This window comes from Biomphalaria glabrata, chromosome 2 (assembly GCF_947242115.1).
Source record: "Biomphalaria glabrata chromosome 2, xgBioGlab47.1, whole genome shotgun sequence".
In the NCBI taxonomy this organism is placed as follows: Eukaryota; Metazoa; Mollusca; class Gastropoda; family Planorbidae; genus Biomphalaria; species Biomphalaria glabrata.
Window position 1 is genome coordinate 8,858,530 of NC_074712.1, and position 15,063 is coordinate 8,873,592.

The 15,063-nt window shown below is 35.3% G+C and overlaps 1 protein-coding gene across 2 annotated transcripts; it reads right to left on the bottom strand.

The window, feature by feature from the left end:
- Positions 1 to 419: 419 nt before the first annotated feature.
- On the bottom strand, positions 420 to 14,673 carry LOC106062220 (uncharacterized). Of its 2 annotated transcripts, none has more exons than XM_056018996.1 (10): positions 14,212 to 14,673; positions 10,738 to 10,777; positions 9,381 to 9,551; positions 8,583 to 8,671; positions 7,907 to 7,976; positions 4,842 to 5,088; positions 4,048 to 4,144; positions 2,601 to 2,655; positions 1,309 to 1,464; positions 420 to 550 (listed from the first exon to the last, which is right to left on the bottom strand). In XM_056018996.1, the coding sequence occupies exons 1-10, from the start codon at positions 14,245 to 14,247 to the stop codon at positions 441 to 443; spliced, it is 1,071 nt and encodes a 356-aa protein (XP_055874971.1). In that variant the 5' UTR covers positions 14,248 to 14,673; the 3' UTR covers positions 420 to 440. The 2 variants fall into 2 exon arrangements, with proteins under 2 accessions (XP_055874971.1, XP_055874972.1); XM_056018997.1 differs by lacking the exon at positions 14,212 to 14,673 and adding an exon at positions 13,210 to 13,251.
- Between the last annotated feature and the right edge of the window lie 390 nt (positions 14,674 to 15,063).

Below are 15,063 nucleotides of genomic sequence, written 5' to 3' on the forward strand. Positions count from 1 at the left end.
TGAGAACCCATGTTTGTTTCCCTTGATTTACTTTTTAAAAAAAAAAAGTTGAATTTCAGCCTTTAGTAGATTACATCTTTTCACAAAACAAGAAAAAATTATTTTTTTTTTGTTTTATGAGATTTTCTTACATTATTTGGAGTCAAACAGCAACCTTTTTGTGTGTCTGATTAACAGAAACAGGAAGTAGGCCTATGACAAATCATGGATAAACTATGTATTTTAATGAACCATTTAATAATTTGTGCAAATATCAGATCTTTAACTTTAAATTCAAATTTCTGAAATCAAATTTGTAACACTTTCTCTTCTATTTCTCTTTTATTTTATTGCCTTAAGGGCGTAAACCCAATATTTAAAAATCAAAGTGTAATCAAAGAACTAATTGCTTTGATTAATTAATTGTGAAAATTGTTGGTGATCTATTCAAATAAAATGACTCAGCACCACTTACATCCTCTCCAGCAAACCACAGCCACAATCACAATCACAGCACACAACACCACAGCACCACTTGTACTTGCCGCTATAATAACTGTCTTGTCGTCTTCTGAAATGTATAATGATAATATGTTTATGAAGGGCCTACATATGTGATCTGGCTAATGTTCCAGACAGAAGCCTAACAACTTGATCCCTAAATCAATGATAAAGATGAAGAGTAAATGTTCTGGGCACAATCAGTAGCTAAGCCAATTAGTTGATTGTAATGCTTGGGATTTCAAGTAGGCCTTATGAATTTCTTAAAAAAAAACATTAGGATCTGTTCCATTTTCCTCTCTTAGGAATGAAAACAAATAATTATTCAAAATCGTTATCACAAGGAGCCATTGAGAGCACCTAATGTTCGTCCAAGCCAAAACATAATAGACCTACATGGGTTTAAAATAGGTTAAGAAGCAATCAACAGATTCTACACAATCTATAATAATTAAGAAATGCAGGAAAACGGACTTAAGAGCCGGATTCTATGTTGTGGGAAGTAGATGTATGTATGGCTCACAGCCTTGATGTTGGGAAACACATAAATGCTTGCTACAAAAAAAGTTTTAGACCTAGCAATCTTATTGGTATCCACCTTAGTAAAAAATTGATAATTTATGCTTGCTAAAACAATTTACTAAAAATATTGTTTCTAGGTTTAGCCAGTTTTAATTCTATTAAATTGTACAGTCTATGCATCAATTCATCAACATTGCATGAATGTGTATATCACGTGATAATGTCAGAACCCACTGATGAATATGTTATTCTCTTTTAATTTTGATAAGTTTTGTTTTTTGTCTACATAGTAAAAAGGTAAAATACCTTTACAGTCACTGCTGTTGGAACTGCCTTCCTTTTCTGTCTTTGTATTTGGTGGACACTTCACACAAAAATTGTTGACTGGTTTTGCAGAATATTCATTCTTAGCACAAATTCGGCATTGGAAACCATTAGCAAACTGTCCAGGTTGGCAACTTTCTGTGTAGAAACACTATAATGTTAATGTTTGTGGATAAAATAGTATTACAAATGAAACAAACTCTAAAGAAAATATATTTAGGTTATACATCTTAACATCTATAGGTTAGGGTTGAAAACATTAAACAGTGAGAACACAAACATAATAGCCATAAATGAACAGTAGGCCTCATGTTAGGACATGCTTGAACAATAATAGGATATGCTTGAACAATAATGTTCGACATGCTTGAAAAATAATGTTAGGACAAGCTTGAACTATAATGTTAGGACAAAAATGTTAAGACATGTTTGAAAAATAATTTGACGATATGTTTGAGCACTATGTTAGGACACGCTTGAACAATAATGTTAGGACATCGTCACATCATCATCTCATTTCATCTTTCTAAGTAACTTTTCTATATACTTGCGTCACATGTAGCTATAACCTCTTTTGACATATCTTGTGACTTTCTAGTCACTTATCAGGAACTGTGCTAATAGCGTGCGGTTTGCGCGCTGGACTGTCGTTCGGATTTATCGACGGTCGAGGGTTCAAACCCTAACCGCTCCCATCCCCCGTCGTCCTGCGGGAGGTTTGGACTAGGAAGTAAAACTATCTTCAACTCTGAAGGAACATCCGAAACATGTAAAACAAACAAACAAACAAGCCTCTCAGAGCTGGAAGCGCGATGTATTAGAGGTTCCTATTTCCTTGTAGAGTGCAAACATGTTTGATATTCACTACTAGGTTGTTCGGAATTTATGGAAATGGAATAGCCTATTATTTTTGATGCCGAGTTTATTTGTGCACAATGTATTTCTACTAGCTTATGGCTGGAATAATCAATATCAAGATATCTATTTCAAAATATAAATTTGTCTTCTGATACATCTGTTACTCAGTGCATTTTAATCTTTGGTGTGGTATATACGTATAACTCAAGCTCCTCAGTCTTAAGCACACAGAACCACACAGATATGTTATGAAACCGAAGTAACATCTCAGAAATTATATGAAGCCATAATGATGTTACAACTAGATCTAGTAATTAGATTAACTTAGATCTTGATCGAAAAACAAAGACACTAGTTTTTATTTTCGATTTTATCAAATTAAGATGAGATGCAAATTAAAAAGAAACAAAATTTACCACATTCTCCATCAAGTTTTAAAATCTGGCCAGTGTCACAGATTGGTGGATTTGCCTGTAAATAGATTATTACATTTTGATTTATCTTTTAAGACAAAGCAGTAAAAAAAAAAAGCTAAACTTAATGAGTAAGCAAGCTTTGTATTGCACTTTATAACATGGGCATTCTTTTGGCCGTCGATACTGAGAAAACATTTTTGAAATATGTAAGCATTGACTAGTCCAATGAATGATTTGATGTTTATCTATTATGGTAGTCGGGGGCCCGGTTGATGAATGGTTAAGCGCTTGGATTCCGAACCTGGGTTCCTGTGTTCAAAACTCGGACTTGGACTTTCGGGATTTTTCGGGCGCCCCTGAGTCCACCCTACACTAATGGGTACCCGACTTTAGTTGGGATAAGTAAAGTTGTTCGTTGCGATAGCCACATGACACACTGCTCTTTAACGGTTGGTCAAAGAAACAGGTGACCTTAACATCATCTGCCCCATAGACCGCAAGGTCTACTTTACTATGGTAGTGCTTTCCATCACAACATCTAACGATATAATTGATTGTCGACGGTACCTTCAGACCAGAAAACAAGTCAAAATAGGTCAATGACGATTAGAACAAAAGCAGGAAGTTTTGGCACGAGACGTTTGGCGCATAATGCTTTAACCGCATTATATATTTTCATTTTATTACGCATAATTATGCATGTCTATGTTTTGTATGCGTGTATTCAAACTTATTTTTATGTAAAGAACATTATATTTGAGATTTAGTTTGTTGTTTAATTACTATGTAATTAACATTAGAATGTGTGTGGGTTTTAATATTGTCCAAAAGAAAATTGATCCGAGATCATACCACACGACCGTAGGTCGCAATATACGTTCATGAAATAGTCAACATATTAAAACCTTTTTTTTTTTTGAGAATGTATAGTATATATATGTAAAGATCAAACAATATTCAATTATTATTGCCAGAACCTCTCGCACCAAAACGGCCAGCGATAAAACGTTGCGTACCCCTTTAGAACAGAGATTGGCTATATTATTTTAATCGCACATTAAGTCGGCGGACAGAGCGTGAACATTGTTCCTTTTCGACATCTATTACCACTGCACGTTGCTAGATTTATTTTATGTGGCTGCAGAAGTACATTTAATAACAATATGTCACAAGGTCTTAAGAGATGTGTAAACAGGGAGTTAATTAGAAATGAAAAGTTATTAGTTTTATTCTCCAAGTAGATATCATGAAAAGATTGAACACTAATGAACACACAATATAACTTAATTTCAATAATAGATTCACAAAAGTATTTAACATGAAGCTTGACACTTATTAAATGATGGACACTATTATAAGCTTACGTTATGTTAAGTATAGTTTCCCATGTATTCTATTTATATTTCCATTATGCTCTTATAAGAGATAAGTTTAAAAAACAACTTACCAACGTGTCCTGGATGATAGTCATATCGTAGAACGCTTCCAAGAGCACAGACAAAGTATTTCTGTAATGCTCCACCTTGTTGTCAAACAGGAAGTCGCTTTAAAAAAAGTGAATTGGCATAAACAGAATGTAACGTTTTTCTCCATAATTGGCCAAAGTTTAACGTGCGCCTTACACTACAAAAAGAACTATAAAAAGTATTAAGAGTCAATTCATGGGTCCCATGTGTCATGTCTGTTTGGGAAACCAGACGCACTTCGTTCATAAAAAAAAAAAAACAAGGCTTATATCTAGTGTAGGCTAAAACCAGACAAAACCTGACAAAACAAGAATACATAAACGAAATAGTTAATTAACTGTTGTTAATTTATTATTTAATTTGGTATCGAATAAAGGAGAGATTTTGCACCTGCAAGCTGATTTAGTCATTAGTCCCCTTTATACTTTGTGTTGATAATTAGTTCATCGATTAAAAGTTCAAAACTAACAATAGCTAACTAAAAAACCTATTTTCACAAGCACTTCGCTGGCACAGTGGTTAGTGTATTGGCTTGAGGATGCTTGAGTCATCGAGTTCGTATTCAAGACGTACAATCTATTTTTTTTCTTATAAAATGCATTTAAAAAGCGATAACGGTAACATTCACCCAAATACCTATTTCCTCCTCCACCCCTCCCTTTCTCAACTGGTCCAAACAAGAGGGTGAATGATAGTATCATAGCGCATTGAGAAAGATAAAAAGCATGAAGGTGACCAGTGAAAACGATTCTTAAATCATGTTGAGGGAACTCACTTAATGTTGATGACGTCAATATGCGCCCTGGCGCCCTCACTGGCGTTGCATACGCTTTGTATGGTGACACGGATGTTGTCACAGTTGTCTGACGCACACAGATCAGGGTAGCGCGCCCTCTGACGTCTCATCAGGAACAGGACGTTCTGTTGGACCGTGCTAGTCACGTGGTTAATGTTCTCACACGGTCCCAAGTTGAAAGACAATGCAATAGTGATGTTCAGTTTCTGTATTAATGGCGGGTTGGCTGAAAAGATTTATTAAAAAAGTATTTAAATGAATGTTCACAATCATAGGCCACACTGTTAGACAGCGACGAACATTAGCAATCAGTTGGCAATGATATGATATTTGTAGAGACCACTGGCGGATCCTGGGGGGGGGGGGAGGGGGCGGTAGGGGCGATTGTCCCCTCCATCGGACGAATTTTAGTATAGAATTCACACAATTTGTATGAATAGGGTTAGGATTAAGTGGGCGATAGGGTTAGGGTTTGGAAAAAAATCGCTCCCTACTCCAAAGTTCTGGATCCGCCCATGGTAGAGACCCCCTACCCTCTGCCAAACATCATTATAAATGCACATAAGCTAATAATAGATCTAAAAGCATGTAATATTTTTTAAGAAAATATTCTTAATTGGTCTATTTCAGTGATGCCCAAAATACGGCCATCGGGCCAGATGCGGCCCTCGACGTGGTTCCACCCGGCCCGCCAAAACGTCGGTGTATAAAATTAAGTGGTTGATAAATGTATCTTTACCTACGTTAGGCCTCTAATTTATAGTCTAATGGATTGGTACCACGACCTTTAACATTTGTGCGTTTATAAGATGAGACTCTGAAGTTGAATTTACAAGTAGAAAGGAACAAATCTTTACTTGTTTGCGGAACATTATAAAAACCCAACAAGTTTGTTCCATAAAGAAAGTGTGGCTGTTTAAAAAACAAAATATTAACGGCATTCTTAATTTGAGTCGCGAATTGTTAAACTACGGGTACTAGCAGTTTTCTTCTTTCTAATAGTTTCAGGCTAATTTCGTTTCATTTCTGTATGTGTTTTTGTGATGTGGCACGCGACACGAGTGCTGGAAATTAAAATGGCCCGCAGAACGAGTAAGGTTGGACGTCACTGGTCTATTTAATTCCATGTTGCTTATTTTCTTTTATTTAATAGGCATATTTTGTTAAAGATTTTATAATTTTGAACCGTGGAAACCCCTATATAAGAAAGGCCCTTTGAGATTGCACAAATTTGCATTGTCGTGAATCCCGCCTCACTAGCTACGTCCAGTATTTTAATGAGAATCACAGCTTGGAAGTTCCGTCATGTCAGGCTGGGGCTAAAGCATTAATATCTTAATTTCTAAAGACACGTAAAACCCATTGTTTTGTATTCATTTTCTCCTCAACAGTATAGTGTTTTTATATACACTGAACGTGACCGATCACTGTTACTCAGCATCAATATGTATATTCAGATTAATTGTGAAATTTTTATTTGAAATTGTCTAATTGTCAAATTTATGAAAGTTTTATTCGGGCTGGGAGGTGGCGTAACGTAATGAAGATCTTGGCATCCAAAACGAGGGGTCTTGGGCTCTAATTTTGGTAACGACTAGGATTTTGAATTTCGGGATTTTTAAGACGCCCTTGAGTCCACCCAACTCTGATGGATGCCTGATAGTTGGGCAAATTAAAGGCTGTTGGTCATTGTGCTGGACCCTCGTTATTCGTAATTATAGTAACAGATAAGATTTACATAATGTGCCCCCTAGATTGCAACGTGGTTCATTCAGCATGATCATTAAAAAAGAACACAGACATCTTAAAAACAATAATTTACTGATCAACTGTTGCAAACTGTTTTTTTTTTTAAATCACATAGTAGTTATAAATCAGCATTATAACTTATATTTTTAATAAAATAATTTAAATTATTACCAATGTTTAAAAATTAAATAATCAAATTTAGAGACGTCATTTCATTTTGTAAGGATCTTTCATTTCACGAGAGACAGCAAGAGTCATTCAAAAATCTCTTTAAAAGAAGTCATTTCAATGCGTCTTCTCCAATGCGATTCTAGCTCCTTCTTTCTTACTCCTGACGATGTAATGTCTTCTTAATGACATATCATCGTTCCATTGAAGTCTTTCTCGTTGTCAAAACAAGCCCGTTACATACGCCATGCTGATCACGAGGACGATATTCTTACGACCAAGCCCATTACAAACGTAGACAATATACTAACTCGAATGTCTCTCACACTTTAGTATCAGGCAGTCCAACTCCTTTTTTGATTTGACCTGCGCTCTTCATATTGGAAGAAATGTGCTGAAGACGCCAAGAAAATGAATTTCTGGAGTTCAGCATACATAAAAAAAAAAAGTTTGGCGAGCTCAAACACCTTCAGCTGACTAAGGGGTTTTTAGGGGGCGAAGGGGGGATTTGATGTGTTGCAATAGAAATTTTATTTTTTTTACTTGCTCGAGGTCACATATATCCCAACCCCCCTCCTTTTTTTTTCCACAAAGCTTATATCAACTCACTCTGTCTGTCTGATAGAAAGTGTGTACACATTCTTTCACTCACACATATTCTTGGATCAAACTGAAACTTCGCACAATTATTCATTGACATAGACAAGACATGAACCAATAAAAAAAAAAGTAACCAATGAGACAATTAATTACTGGTAATTTATTATTTCGTTTAATAGCAATAAAGGAAACTAATACTTCAGTATTCACAAATATCATTAAATTTGTTGGGTTAGTCCCCTTAAATAGTTGTTAATGCTATTCCTCATTCACACATTCTCCGATCAAATTGATACTTTAAACAATTATTTATTGTACCTAACAAAACACGAATCAATAAAAAAAAATATCCAATTAGTCAATTAATTATTTTGCTTTATATCGAATAAAGGAAATAACGTGAACATTATTGGTAGATATAGTTTTAAGGACGTAGTTCTTCCCCTCTGATAAGCTTTCCTTTTTTTTTAAAATGGATTTTTTATATTTTGCTTGTTTTTCATCTTTAGTTCCTTCTATGTACTCACAATTTGTCTTGATGCACGCGCTTGAGCCGGAGTTGACAGTTGTGTGGCCGTAGGGACACAAGTAACAGAACTGCAGATAGAAAAACTATGTCAAGATCAATTGAAAATAAAATAAAAAGATCAGACAATGCTAAATCTTAACAGGTTTCATGGCAACTTCCGTGAAAATACTATCTGAAAAGCGCAAAAGACCAACATCTATGGTTGTATAGATCAGTGCAGCCTCTGGTATCGGATGTAGATAAAAATGAGCTTTTTTTTCTCTCCTAAACGTAAGAGTCTCTACTTGAAGAAGTTTTAAGAAACCTGGTCAAGATATTTAATTATTGAAAGAAAAAAAATCTTATTTTATCAAACGTTACTTCAAAAAAGAAGATGATTACGTCCTACACATCATGCATTTAGTCATGCATATTAACCAATGACCTAAATTCTGCTAAGTCACATGTTTTCGTGGCTAGCTCAGGCAACCCATTCCATGCTCTAATAGCACTAGGGAAGAAGGAGCATTTGTACAAATTTGTCCTAGCATATGGAACAAGTATAAATAGATAGATAAACAGACAGATGTAGATAGATAGATAGCTAGATGGATGGATGGATGGATAGATAGATGGATAGATAGATAGATAGATAGATAGATAGATAGATAGATAGATAGATAGATATACTTTACCTGCACCACCTCGTTCCTAAACTCACCAACAGGACACAAAGAACAATTGTGGTATCTAAAGTTGTACTCTGTGCCTAACGGGCAGTCAACTGGAAATAAACGTTTGAAACTGAAAGAAATATTGTACAAATATTATACGGCTCAATTTTTATTGCAAATTTAGCAAAGACAAAGAAAAAAAATCGTTTCCTATTATTTCAAGAATTCGCTATGATTCATAGAAGTATTTTTCACTTTCTTTAGAAAGTATTTTTTGCACCTTGATGTTTCATAGTGTTAGGAAGTTTATTTTTAAAAACAAGCAAAATATAGATATAAAAAAACAACAACAAAGTTTTTATAGCTGCACAATTACTGCCATTACCTCTCAATACTGCTAGATTTATTTCCCTTCTTATAAGCAATTAATTAATTACTAATAAATTAACCAATTGGCTGATTCTCGAGTTAGAATCCCGTTAAAGTCTTAGATTTGATTCGGGAGTTTAAGGATGTGTTCACACAACTCTAAGGAATACCTTAGGAAAGTTAGGGGTGTAAAGGCGGTTGGTTGTTGAGCTTAACATTACCCTGCTGCCATAGATCGCCTGACTGGTCTTTCTTTTTTTACCACGACAGGGATTATTCTGCCTCACCACAAAACAAACAAAAAACTTGAAGCGTCTCTAATAGTCTCTATTCCCTTCCTTTCTCGTCTTGTTTGACTTAAAGTTCCCACCTTTCTTCTGGGATTCTCAGTTACGTTATTTTATGTTACATTTTTTTTAAAATTCTCCGCCCCTTGTCCCCAGCACTGACCTCTACAATAACTTTTTAACGTTGCGCCTTCAATGAAAGTTGTAGTGCTATCAGGACAACGTTTACATTCTGTTGGTACAAAATCCTGGACATTATCTTGGTACGTGCCAACTGGGCATTTTTCACACGTCTGCTTCTCTGGACTCCAGTGCTTTCCCCTGTCACATGATTCTAATAACATTAAGCAGACATTAAAAATATTGTTTGATATAAATTGTTTATTTTTATAGAAATGGAACAAAAAAAAAGGCTTCTAACTTGTGTCATTCTGTCCGTAAAACTGACTAAAACCACGTCACTTTGGAGCCAGTATCCTGTCTTTAAATTCTAATGGTATTTATTCTAGTGAATTAATTTATCAAAATGAAGATTCAAACTCAATGGTTAAACTTAGGGTTAAAAAAAAAGATAATTCTAGTCTCCACTTTATATATCAACATTGACAATAGGAGAAATCTTGCTTTCATTTTCCCCTTTTTTTTTTAAATTTTATAATTTTTTTTTTAAAACTAACTTGCATTAAAATAGCTTGAACTATTGATTGTTGGTGCAACAAAAGTCTGTGTCGTTGTGTAGGTCGGTGATGATCTGTAAGTTCCAGATAGCTAGCCCAAACACATCTTGTAGCTACAGATAGCTAACCCAGACACATCTTGTAGTTACAGATAGCTAACCCAAACACATCTTGTAGCTTCAAATAGCTGATACATATCTTGTAGGGTAGTAGGCATATGTTTTCACTTGACACACACATTTTAATCAAAGACTGAAAACGTTTATTTTTAAGAACGAAATAAATTCAAATTTTATGAATAAATAGCTACAATCTTTCAATATCAGTCTATACACTATGAGTGAATCTTCAAATTTGATTAGAGTAACACGTTTAGTAAAATCATTAAATTTAGAGACCCTTCAGGATAGAAGACTTAAAAGTAAAGTAGCAAATAAATAATGCTATTATAAATAGTGCTATTAGAGCATGGAATGGATAGACTGATTCAGCCGGGAACAGAGTTTAAGTCATAGATTAACATGCATGACTAGATTGACAAGGACACGCGTAGTCATCTTCGTCTTGAAGTAAGATAAGATACTTATTGAATAACAAGATAATTCTGTTAAGTTTTTTCCCCCATTATCTCTCAACTCAATTTAATTCATTTGTTTTCGCCATTCCGTATTCACGTGTGTCTCCTCTTTCATCAGCTGTCCCCCTCCTATTAATAGATACCGCACATGCACTACATCCTGCGTATAGAAATGGTTTCTTATTCATAGAACATTTATTGCATCAGTCAACACACACACACACACACTATAACAATTGTAATTGCGTCATAAATATTAGACTTACGCGCTTGTATGAAACCTCCTTCAAGCCATATCAGTAGAAGCTGTTAGAGATAGATGAATGTAGTTACAGTGGCAAGTAAATTCTTCTACTCTAAGAAAACCAACTCTTCCTATAAGCTGATAGTCCTACGTAGCATACAATTTAATTTAACCTTTGCATGACAAGTTTAAAAAACCCCCCACTAACATACCGGTATGTACAAATTTAGTCAACAGCGTATGATTGTTAGTATATAGATTATAGATGGCATGTTATTTTTATTGGCAGTATTATACAGTAACTGCAGGCGGCTTCGGAACGAGACAACTGGAGATAACTTGCAAAGGCCGTGGGATACACATTTGAGGCGAAAAGAAAATCTAAATTGACCACCCACAATGGTTATTTCTGCGCTGGATGTGGCAAAGCATGTAGGTCGCAGCTGAGGAAATACTGCATTCCTGATTAATCTTCGGACTCGAAGACAAGCCTTATAACTTCTAATACTAAATAACTGAGTTGAAATATACTATTCCCCACCCATGCCCCTCCCCTTAAGTCTGGTCCTGTTTTAAAATATTTTTATGCGCTCTGGACTGTGCGCAAAGATCCCGCGTCGTCACGTGAGAAGTTTGGGATGGGATGTATTAATATTTAATTATAAAGGAACTTACGAAACATGTAAAACAAATAAACAAAGCGACAAATTAACAATTCAAATTAGATTGCGTTCATCTTTAATTAGCAAGGAGAACATTTGATTGAAAAAATAAACACAGAAGCCGCCCCCAACAGTTTTAATAAGCATTGCAGGTTTTTTAAAAAAAGGCAGGTTTCGATATTTTTAGCAAGAATAGCAGAAGATATGGACTGCAAACTACCAATAACCACAACTCTGCCTCCCTTCATGCAAAATGTTCATTGAAAGAAAAATTGCATGCGTTCATCCACATCCCCATGCATGAAGCGGCCCAGCTTGCCGCCTGTCTGAATAGAGCCTGGGTGATGATTGGTTGAATTTCTACATAGTGACAATGATAGGAGATATTGATGGCGACAAAAGATTCTTGGTGAATGGGTGATACTTTTAAATACAACCAACAACTGCCAAATCTTTGGTGAATGGGTGATACTTTTAAATACAACCAACAACTGCCAATGAAATCTTTTTTCTTAAAAATCAAACTTAAGGCAACATGTAGTGTATGTAGTCTGTTCCCACATTCGTAGTGGCACCTTCGTTGGCCTAGGTCTAGATCTAGACTATTCTAGACCACAATATCGTTGACGGGAAAAATTGAGAAAATAAGAGAGGAATATTAGTGGATTCCTGACCATAGACATAAAATGCTCCTGCATTATTTTGTCACATCACAAAACTATGTGTGAATGTCACAAAAAATACACGCAATTACTTTCGCGACAATAAATATCTTTGGTGAATATTATATGCATGTATAACATATGTCTGTGATTATGTCTTTTATGTATTGTTTTGAAAGTGTAGTGAGAAGTGAAAAAAAAAAAGAGGAAACTGTTTAATTTAATCTTTAAAAATAAAGCTTCCATATCAGAAGATCAAAAGTAGACTTTGTTCCTAAACTTAGCAAAACTACAAAATATGATGAAATACGATTTTCAATAGATTCGCTCGAACTATAAACGTGACAGACCGAGAGACAGACCACATAAAGCTAATAGCGACTGTTTCACTTAAGTATGCCACGAAATAACGGGTGACTGTTTCGTGCATTCTCAACCCCAAGTTGACTTATTGTCAAAATCTAGATTTAGTTTGCTCGGTGACTGTAAGACTAGACGAGCCAGCCAGGAAAACCAACGACTTGGCACAGTTTAAGCATAGCATTAACACGCATGACTAGATTGACCTAGGGATACGCGTAGGACTTTATCTTTTTTTTTAAAGTAACGTCGGTATTTTATATAATACGAAGGTCGTAAATCACTCCGTTGGTAGACCTACCTTTTTTTTTTCTACCTGCGCACCAACAAACGACTTATTGCTACTTTTTGTGTGACACAAGTCTTCAAAGAAAACCTCCCATTGTGGTGTCACTAACTTGTCACGCTCCTACCTTAAAGGGACATCACAATGTCTCTTTCGGACGGGTGGATCATCGGTGGGAGGGTGCTGTTTTTATTCACGTCTAAGGTTACTCTCGTAATTGTCTCCCTCGAACAAGATCTAGAATATAGAATAAAAGTCTGGCGCTTGGCCAAACCCCAGAAAACACTTAGGGGGGGGGGGTAATTTAAAATAGTCTTTTGTTACCCAACTTATGTCTGTTTAATTAGGTCTGTTTAATTAAGTCTGTTTCAACTTGTGTAAATTAAAAAAAAATTACTTGCTATTTTGTCTATTATTATAATTTACATATTTTTTATTACACGTTTTCAAGTAGGATGTCTGCTTGGTCGTGCGGTATGTGCACTGAACTGTCGTTCGGTTGTCTCAGAGTCTCGGGTTCATACCTTTCCTGCTTCCATCCCTCGTCGTCCTGCGGGAGGTTTGGGGTAGGATGCAAATTATCTTCAACTCTGAAGGAACACCCGAAAGATGTAAAACAAATGTAAACAAATGATGTATATTAGGAATTCAGTAATAAGCGTAATGTCTTTTGAGTTACTAAATCACTAGTAGGCCCACTGCTGATACAATCACCCTGCAAGTTTCTGGACTCCATCATTCCAATACATGCAAGATGAGAGCAAAACATAATTTATAACATGGGGTAACAATAACATTGTGTTGAAACACAAATTCAAAATCGGCATCCGAAGTGGTCCACTCAGGCAGGTAAAAATGCAGGTTTTCAGCAGGAATACCAAAATCTATAAACTACATTGGTTCACATGAGTTTGTGACATTTGAATCTACAGACCTGAATCATAGGAATGGAAAGAAAAGTGATATTGATGGAAAGGGAATATTACTAAATATAGAAAGAATGAAGTATTATTGGGGGAGGAGTAGATACCTAGGGGTTGAAAGAAAAGAGTGATTGGGGGAGGGAAAGGTAGAGAAGAGAGGGATAAAGGATGAAGAGTGAGGATAGATTCCAGAGTAAGGAAATACTTGAGGGATCTTGGTCGAAGGTAGATGTCCAAGAAAGGAGAGAAGAGAATGTAGTTCTATGTTGTTTCTCTATTTTTTTTAAAAAGACAACAATAAAAACCTTTTGAAATGTTGCCGATCTTAGGCAATTTTTATGATATGTCAATGTATCCTAGCAAGGGCTCACTAGTTACATCGTCACACAGAATTACTCGCAGCCCATCTCTAAAAAATAGACCTTGTAGTTGATCTATTTTACTAAGGCAGCATCTTGTTCAGTTTGGTGAGGCTCTCATTTCTGAATGAATTTATCATTAAAAAAAAGTATAATGTCACTTAGAGGAGTTAGAGCGTCACTATTCCCCTAAACACGGTAAATAATTTCGTAAATGTGTTCAAGATTAACAGTTGTTACTTACGGTGATTACATAGCTGAAATAAGCTGCTTTTCCCATAATGTCAATGTAAGAAACACAGTGGAAGCATTTTCTTTATATTATAATCCATGAGCCATTTAGTAAGATGATTGACCACAACTTTTGGCTACTGTTTTTTTTTTTTTTATTCCTTGTTACAAATTATAAGAACTAATTTAAGACGTATTTTATGTTTTTTCCACAGAAGTTCTTTTTTCTTTTCAAATCAAGTTTAGAACTATCCACTTTCTGATAGCAGGCCTACCTTGCATTGCTTTTCAATATAAGTAATTTAGTTCGAGTTTGGTTATATAACGTTACAGTAGCACGCTTGAGCTCCGATACAAGAAACACATACAAATGTAGTTTTTCTGTAGAGGCCTATCTTGGAGACAGCGGCCTATGTATATGTGGGTATTTATATAAATCACTTCCTGCTATAATGCTACTTGCTTCGCGAGCGTGTTAGTACTGAAACGATATGTCAATGAAATCAATGATGCACTTGATAACCCTTAATTAGTATCTTCACGATTATCTTTTTTTTAAACTTTCATTAAAGATAATATCATTGTATCACTATCATTTACATGTTAAATTCTCTCTCTCCTTCCCTCTCGTTGACAACATATCAGCATTCTGTCTTTATTTGAAAATGTTCAGGATCGACTTAACCAATGTCAAGGACGCTAAATTGAACGCCACTGCAGCCAACTAAATAATTTTTTTAAAAAAGGATTGAGCTATAACTGCAAAAATATCTCAATACGTTACAGTTTGTCTTTTTATCAACTCTCCTTCATTCCTGCTCTTTAGTTGCCTATTTGTTTTGAACTAAGTTGCAAGTAATCAAGT

Bases quoted from the DNA above. Each gene is read 5' to 3' on its own strand.
- LOC106062220 (XM_056018996.1), bottom strand. From the start codon at position 14,247: ATGGGAAAAGCAGCTTATTTCAGCTATGTAATCACC. The intron at 9,552-10,737 runs GTAAGTCTAATA...TAATGTTATTAG, and splicing joins AGGAGGTTTCATACAAGCGC to AATCATGTGACAGGGGAAAG. The intron at 8,672-9,380 runs GTCAGTGCTGGG...GTTTATTTCCAG, and splicing joins GTTAAAAAGTTATTGTAGAG to TTGACTGCCCGTTAGGCACA.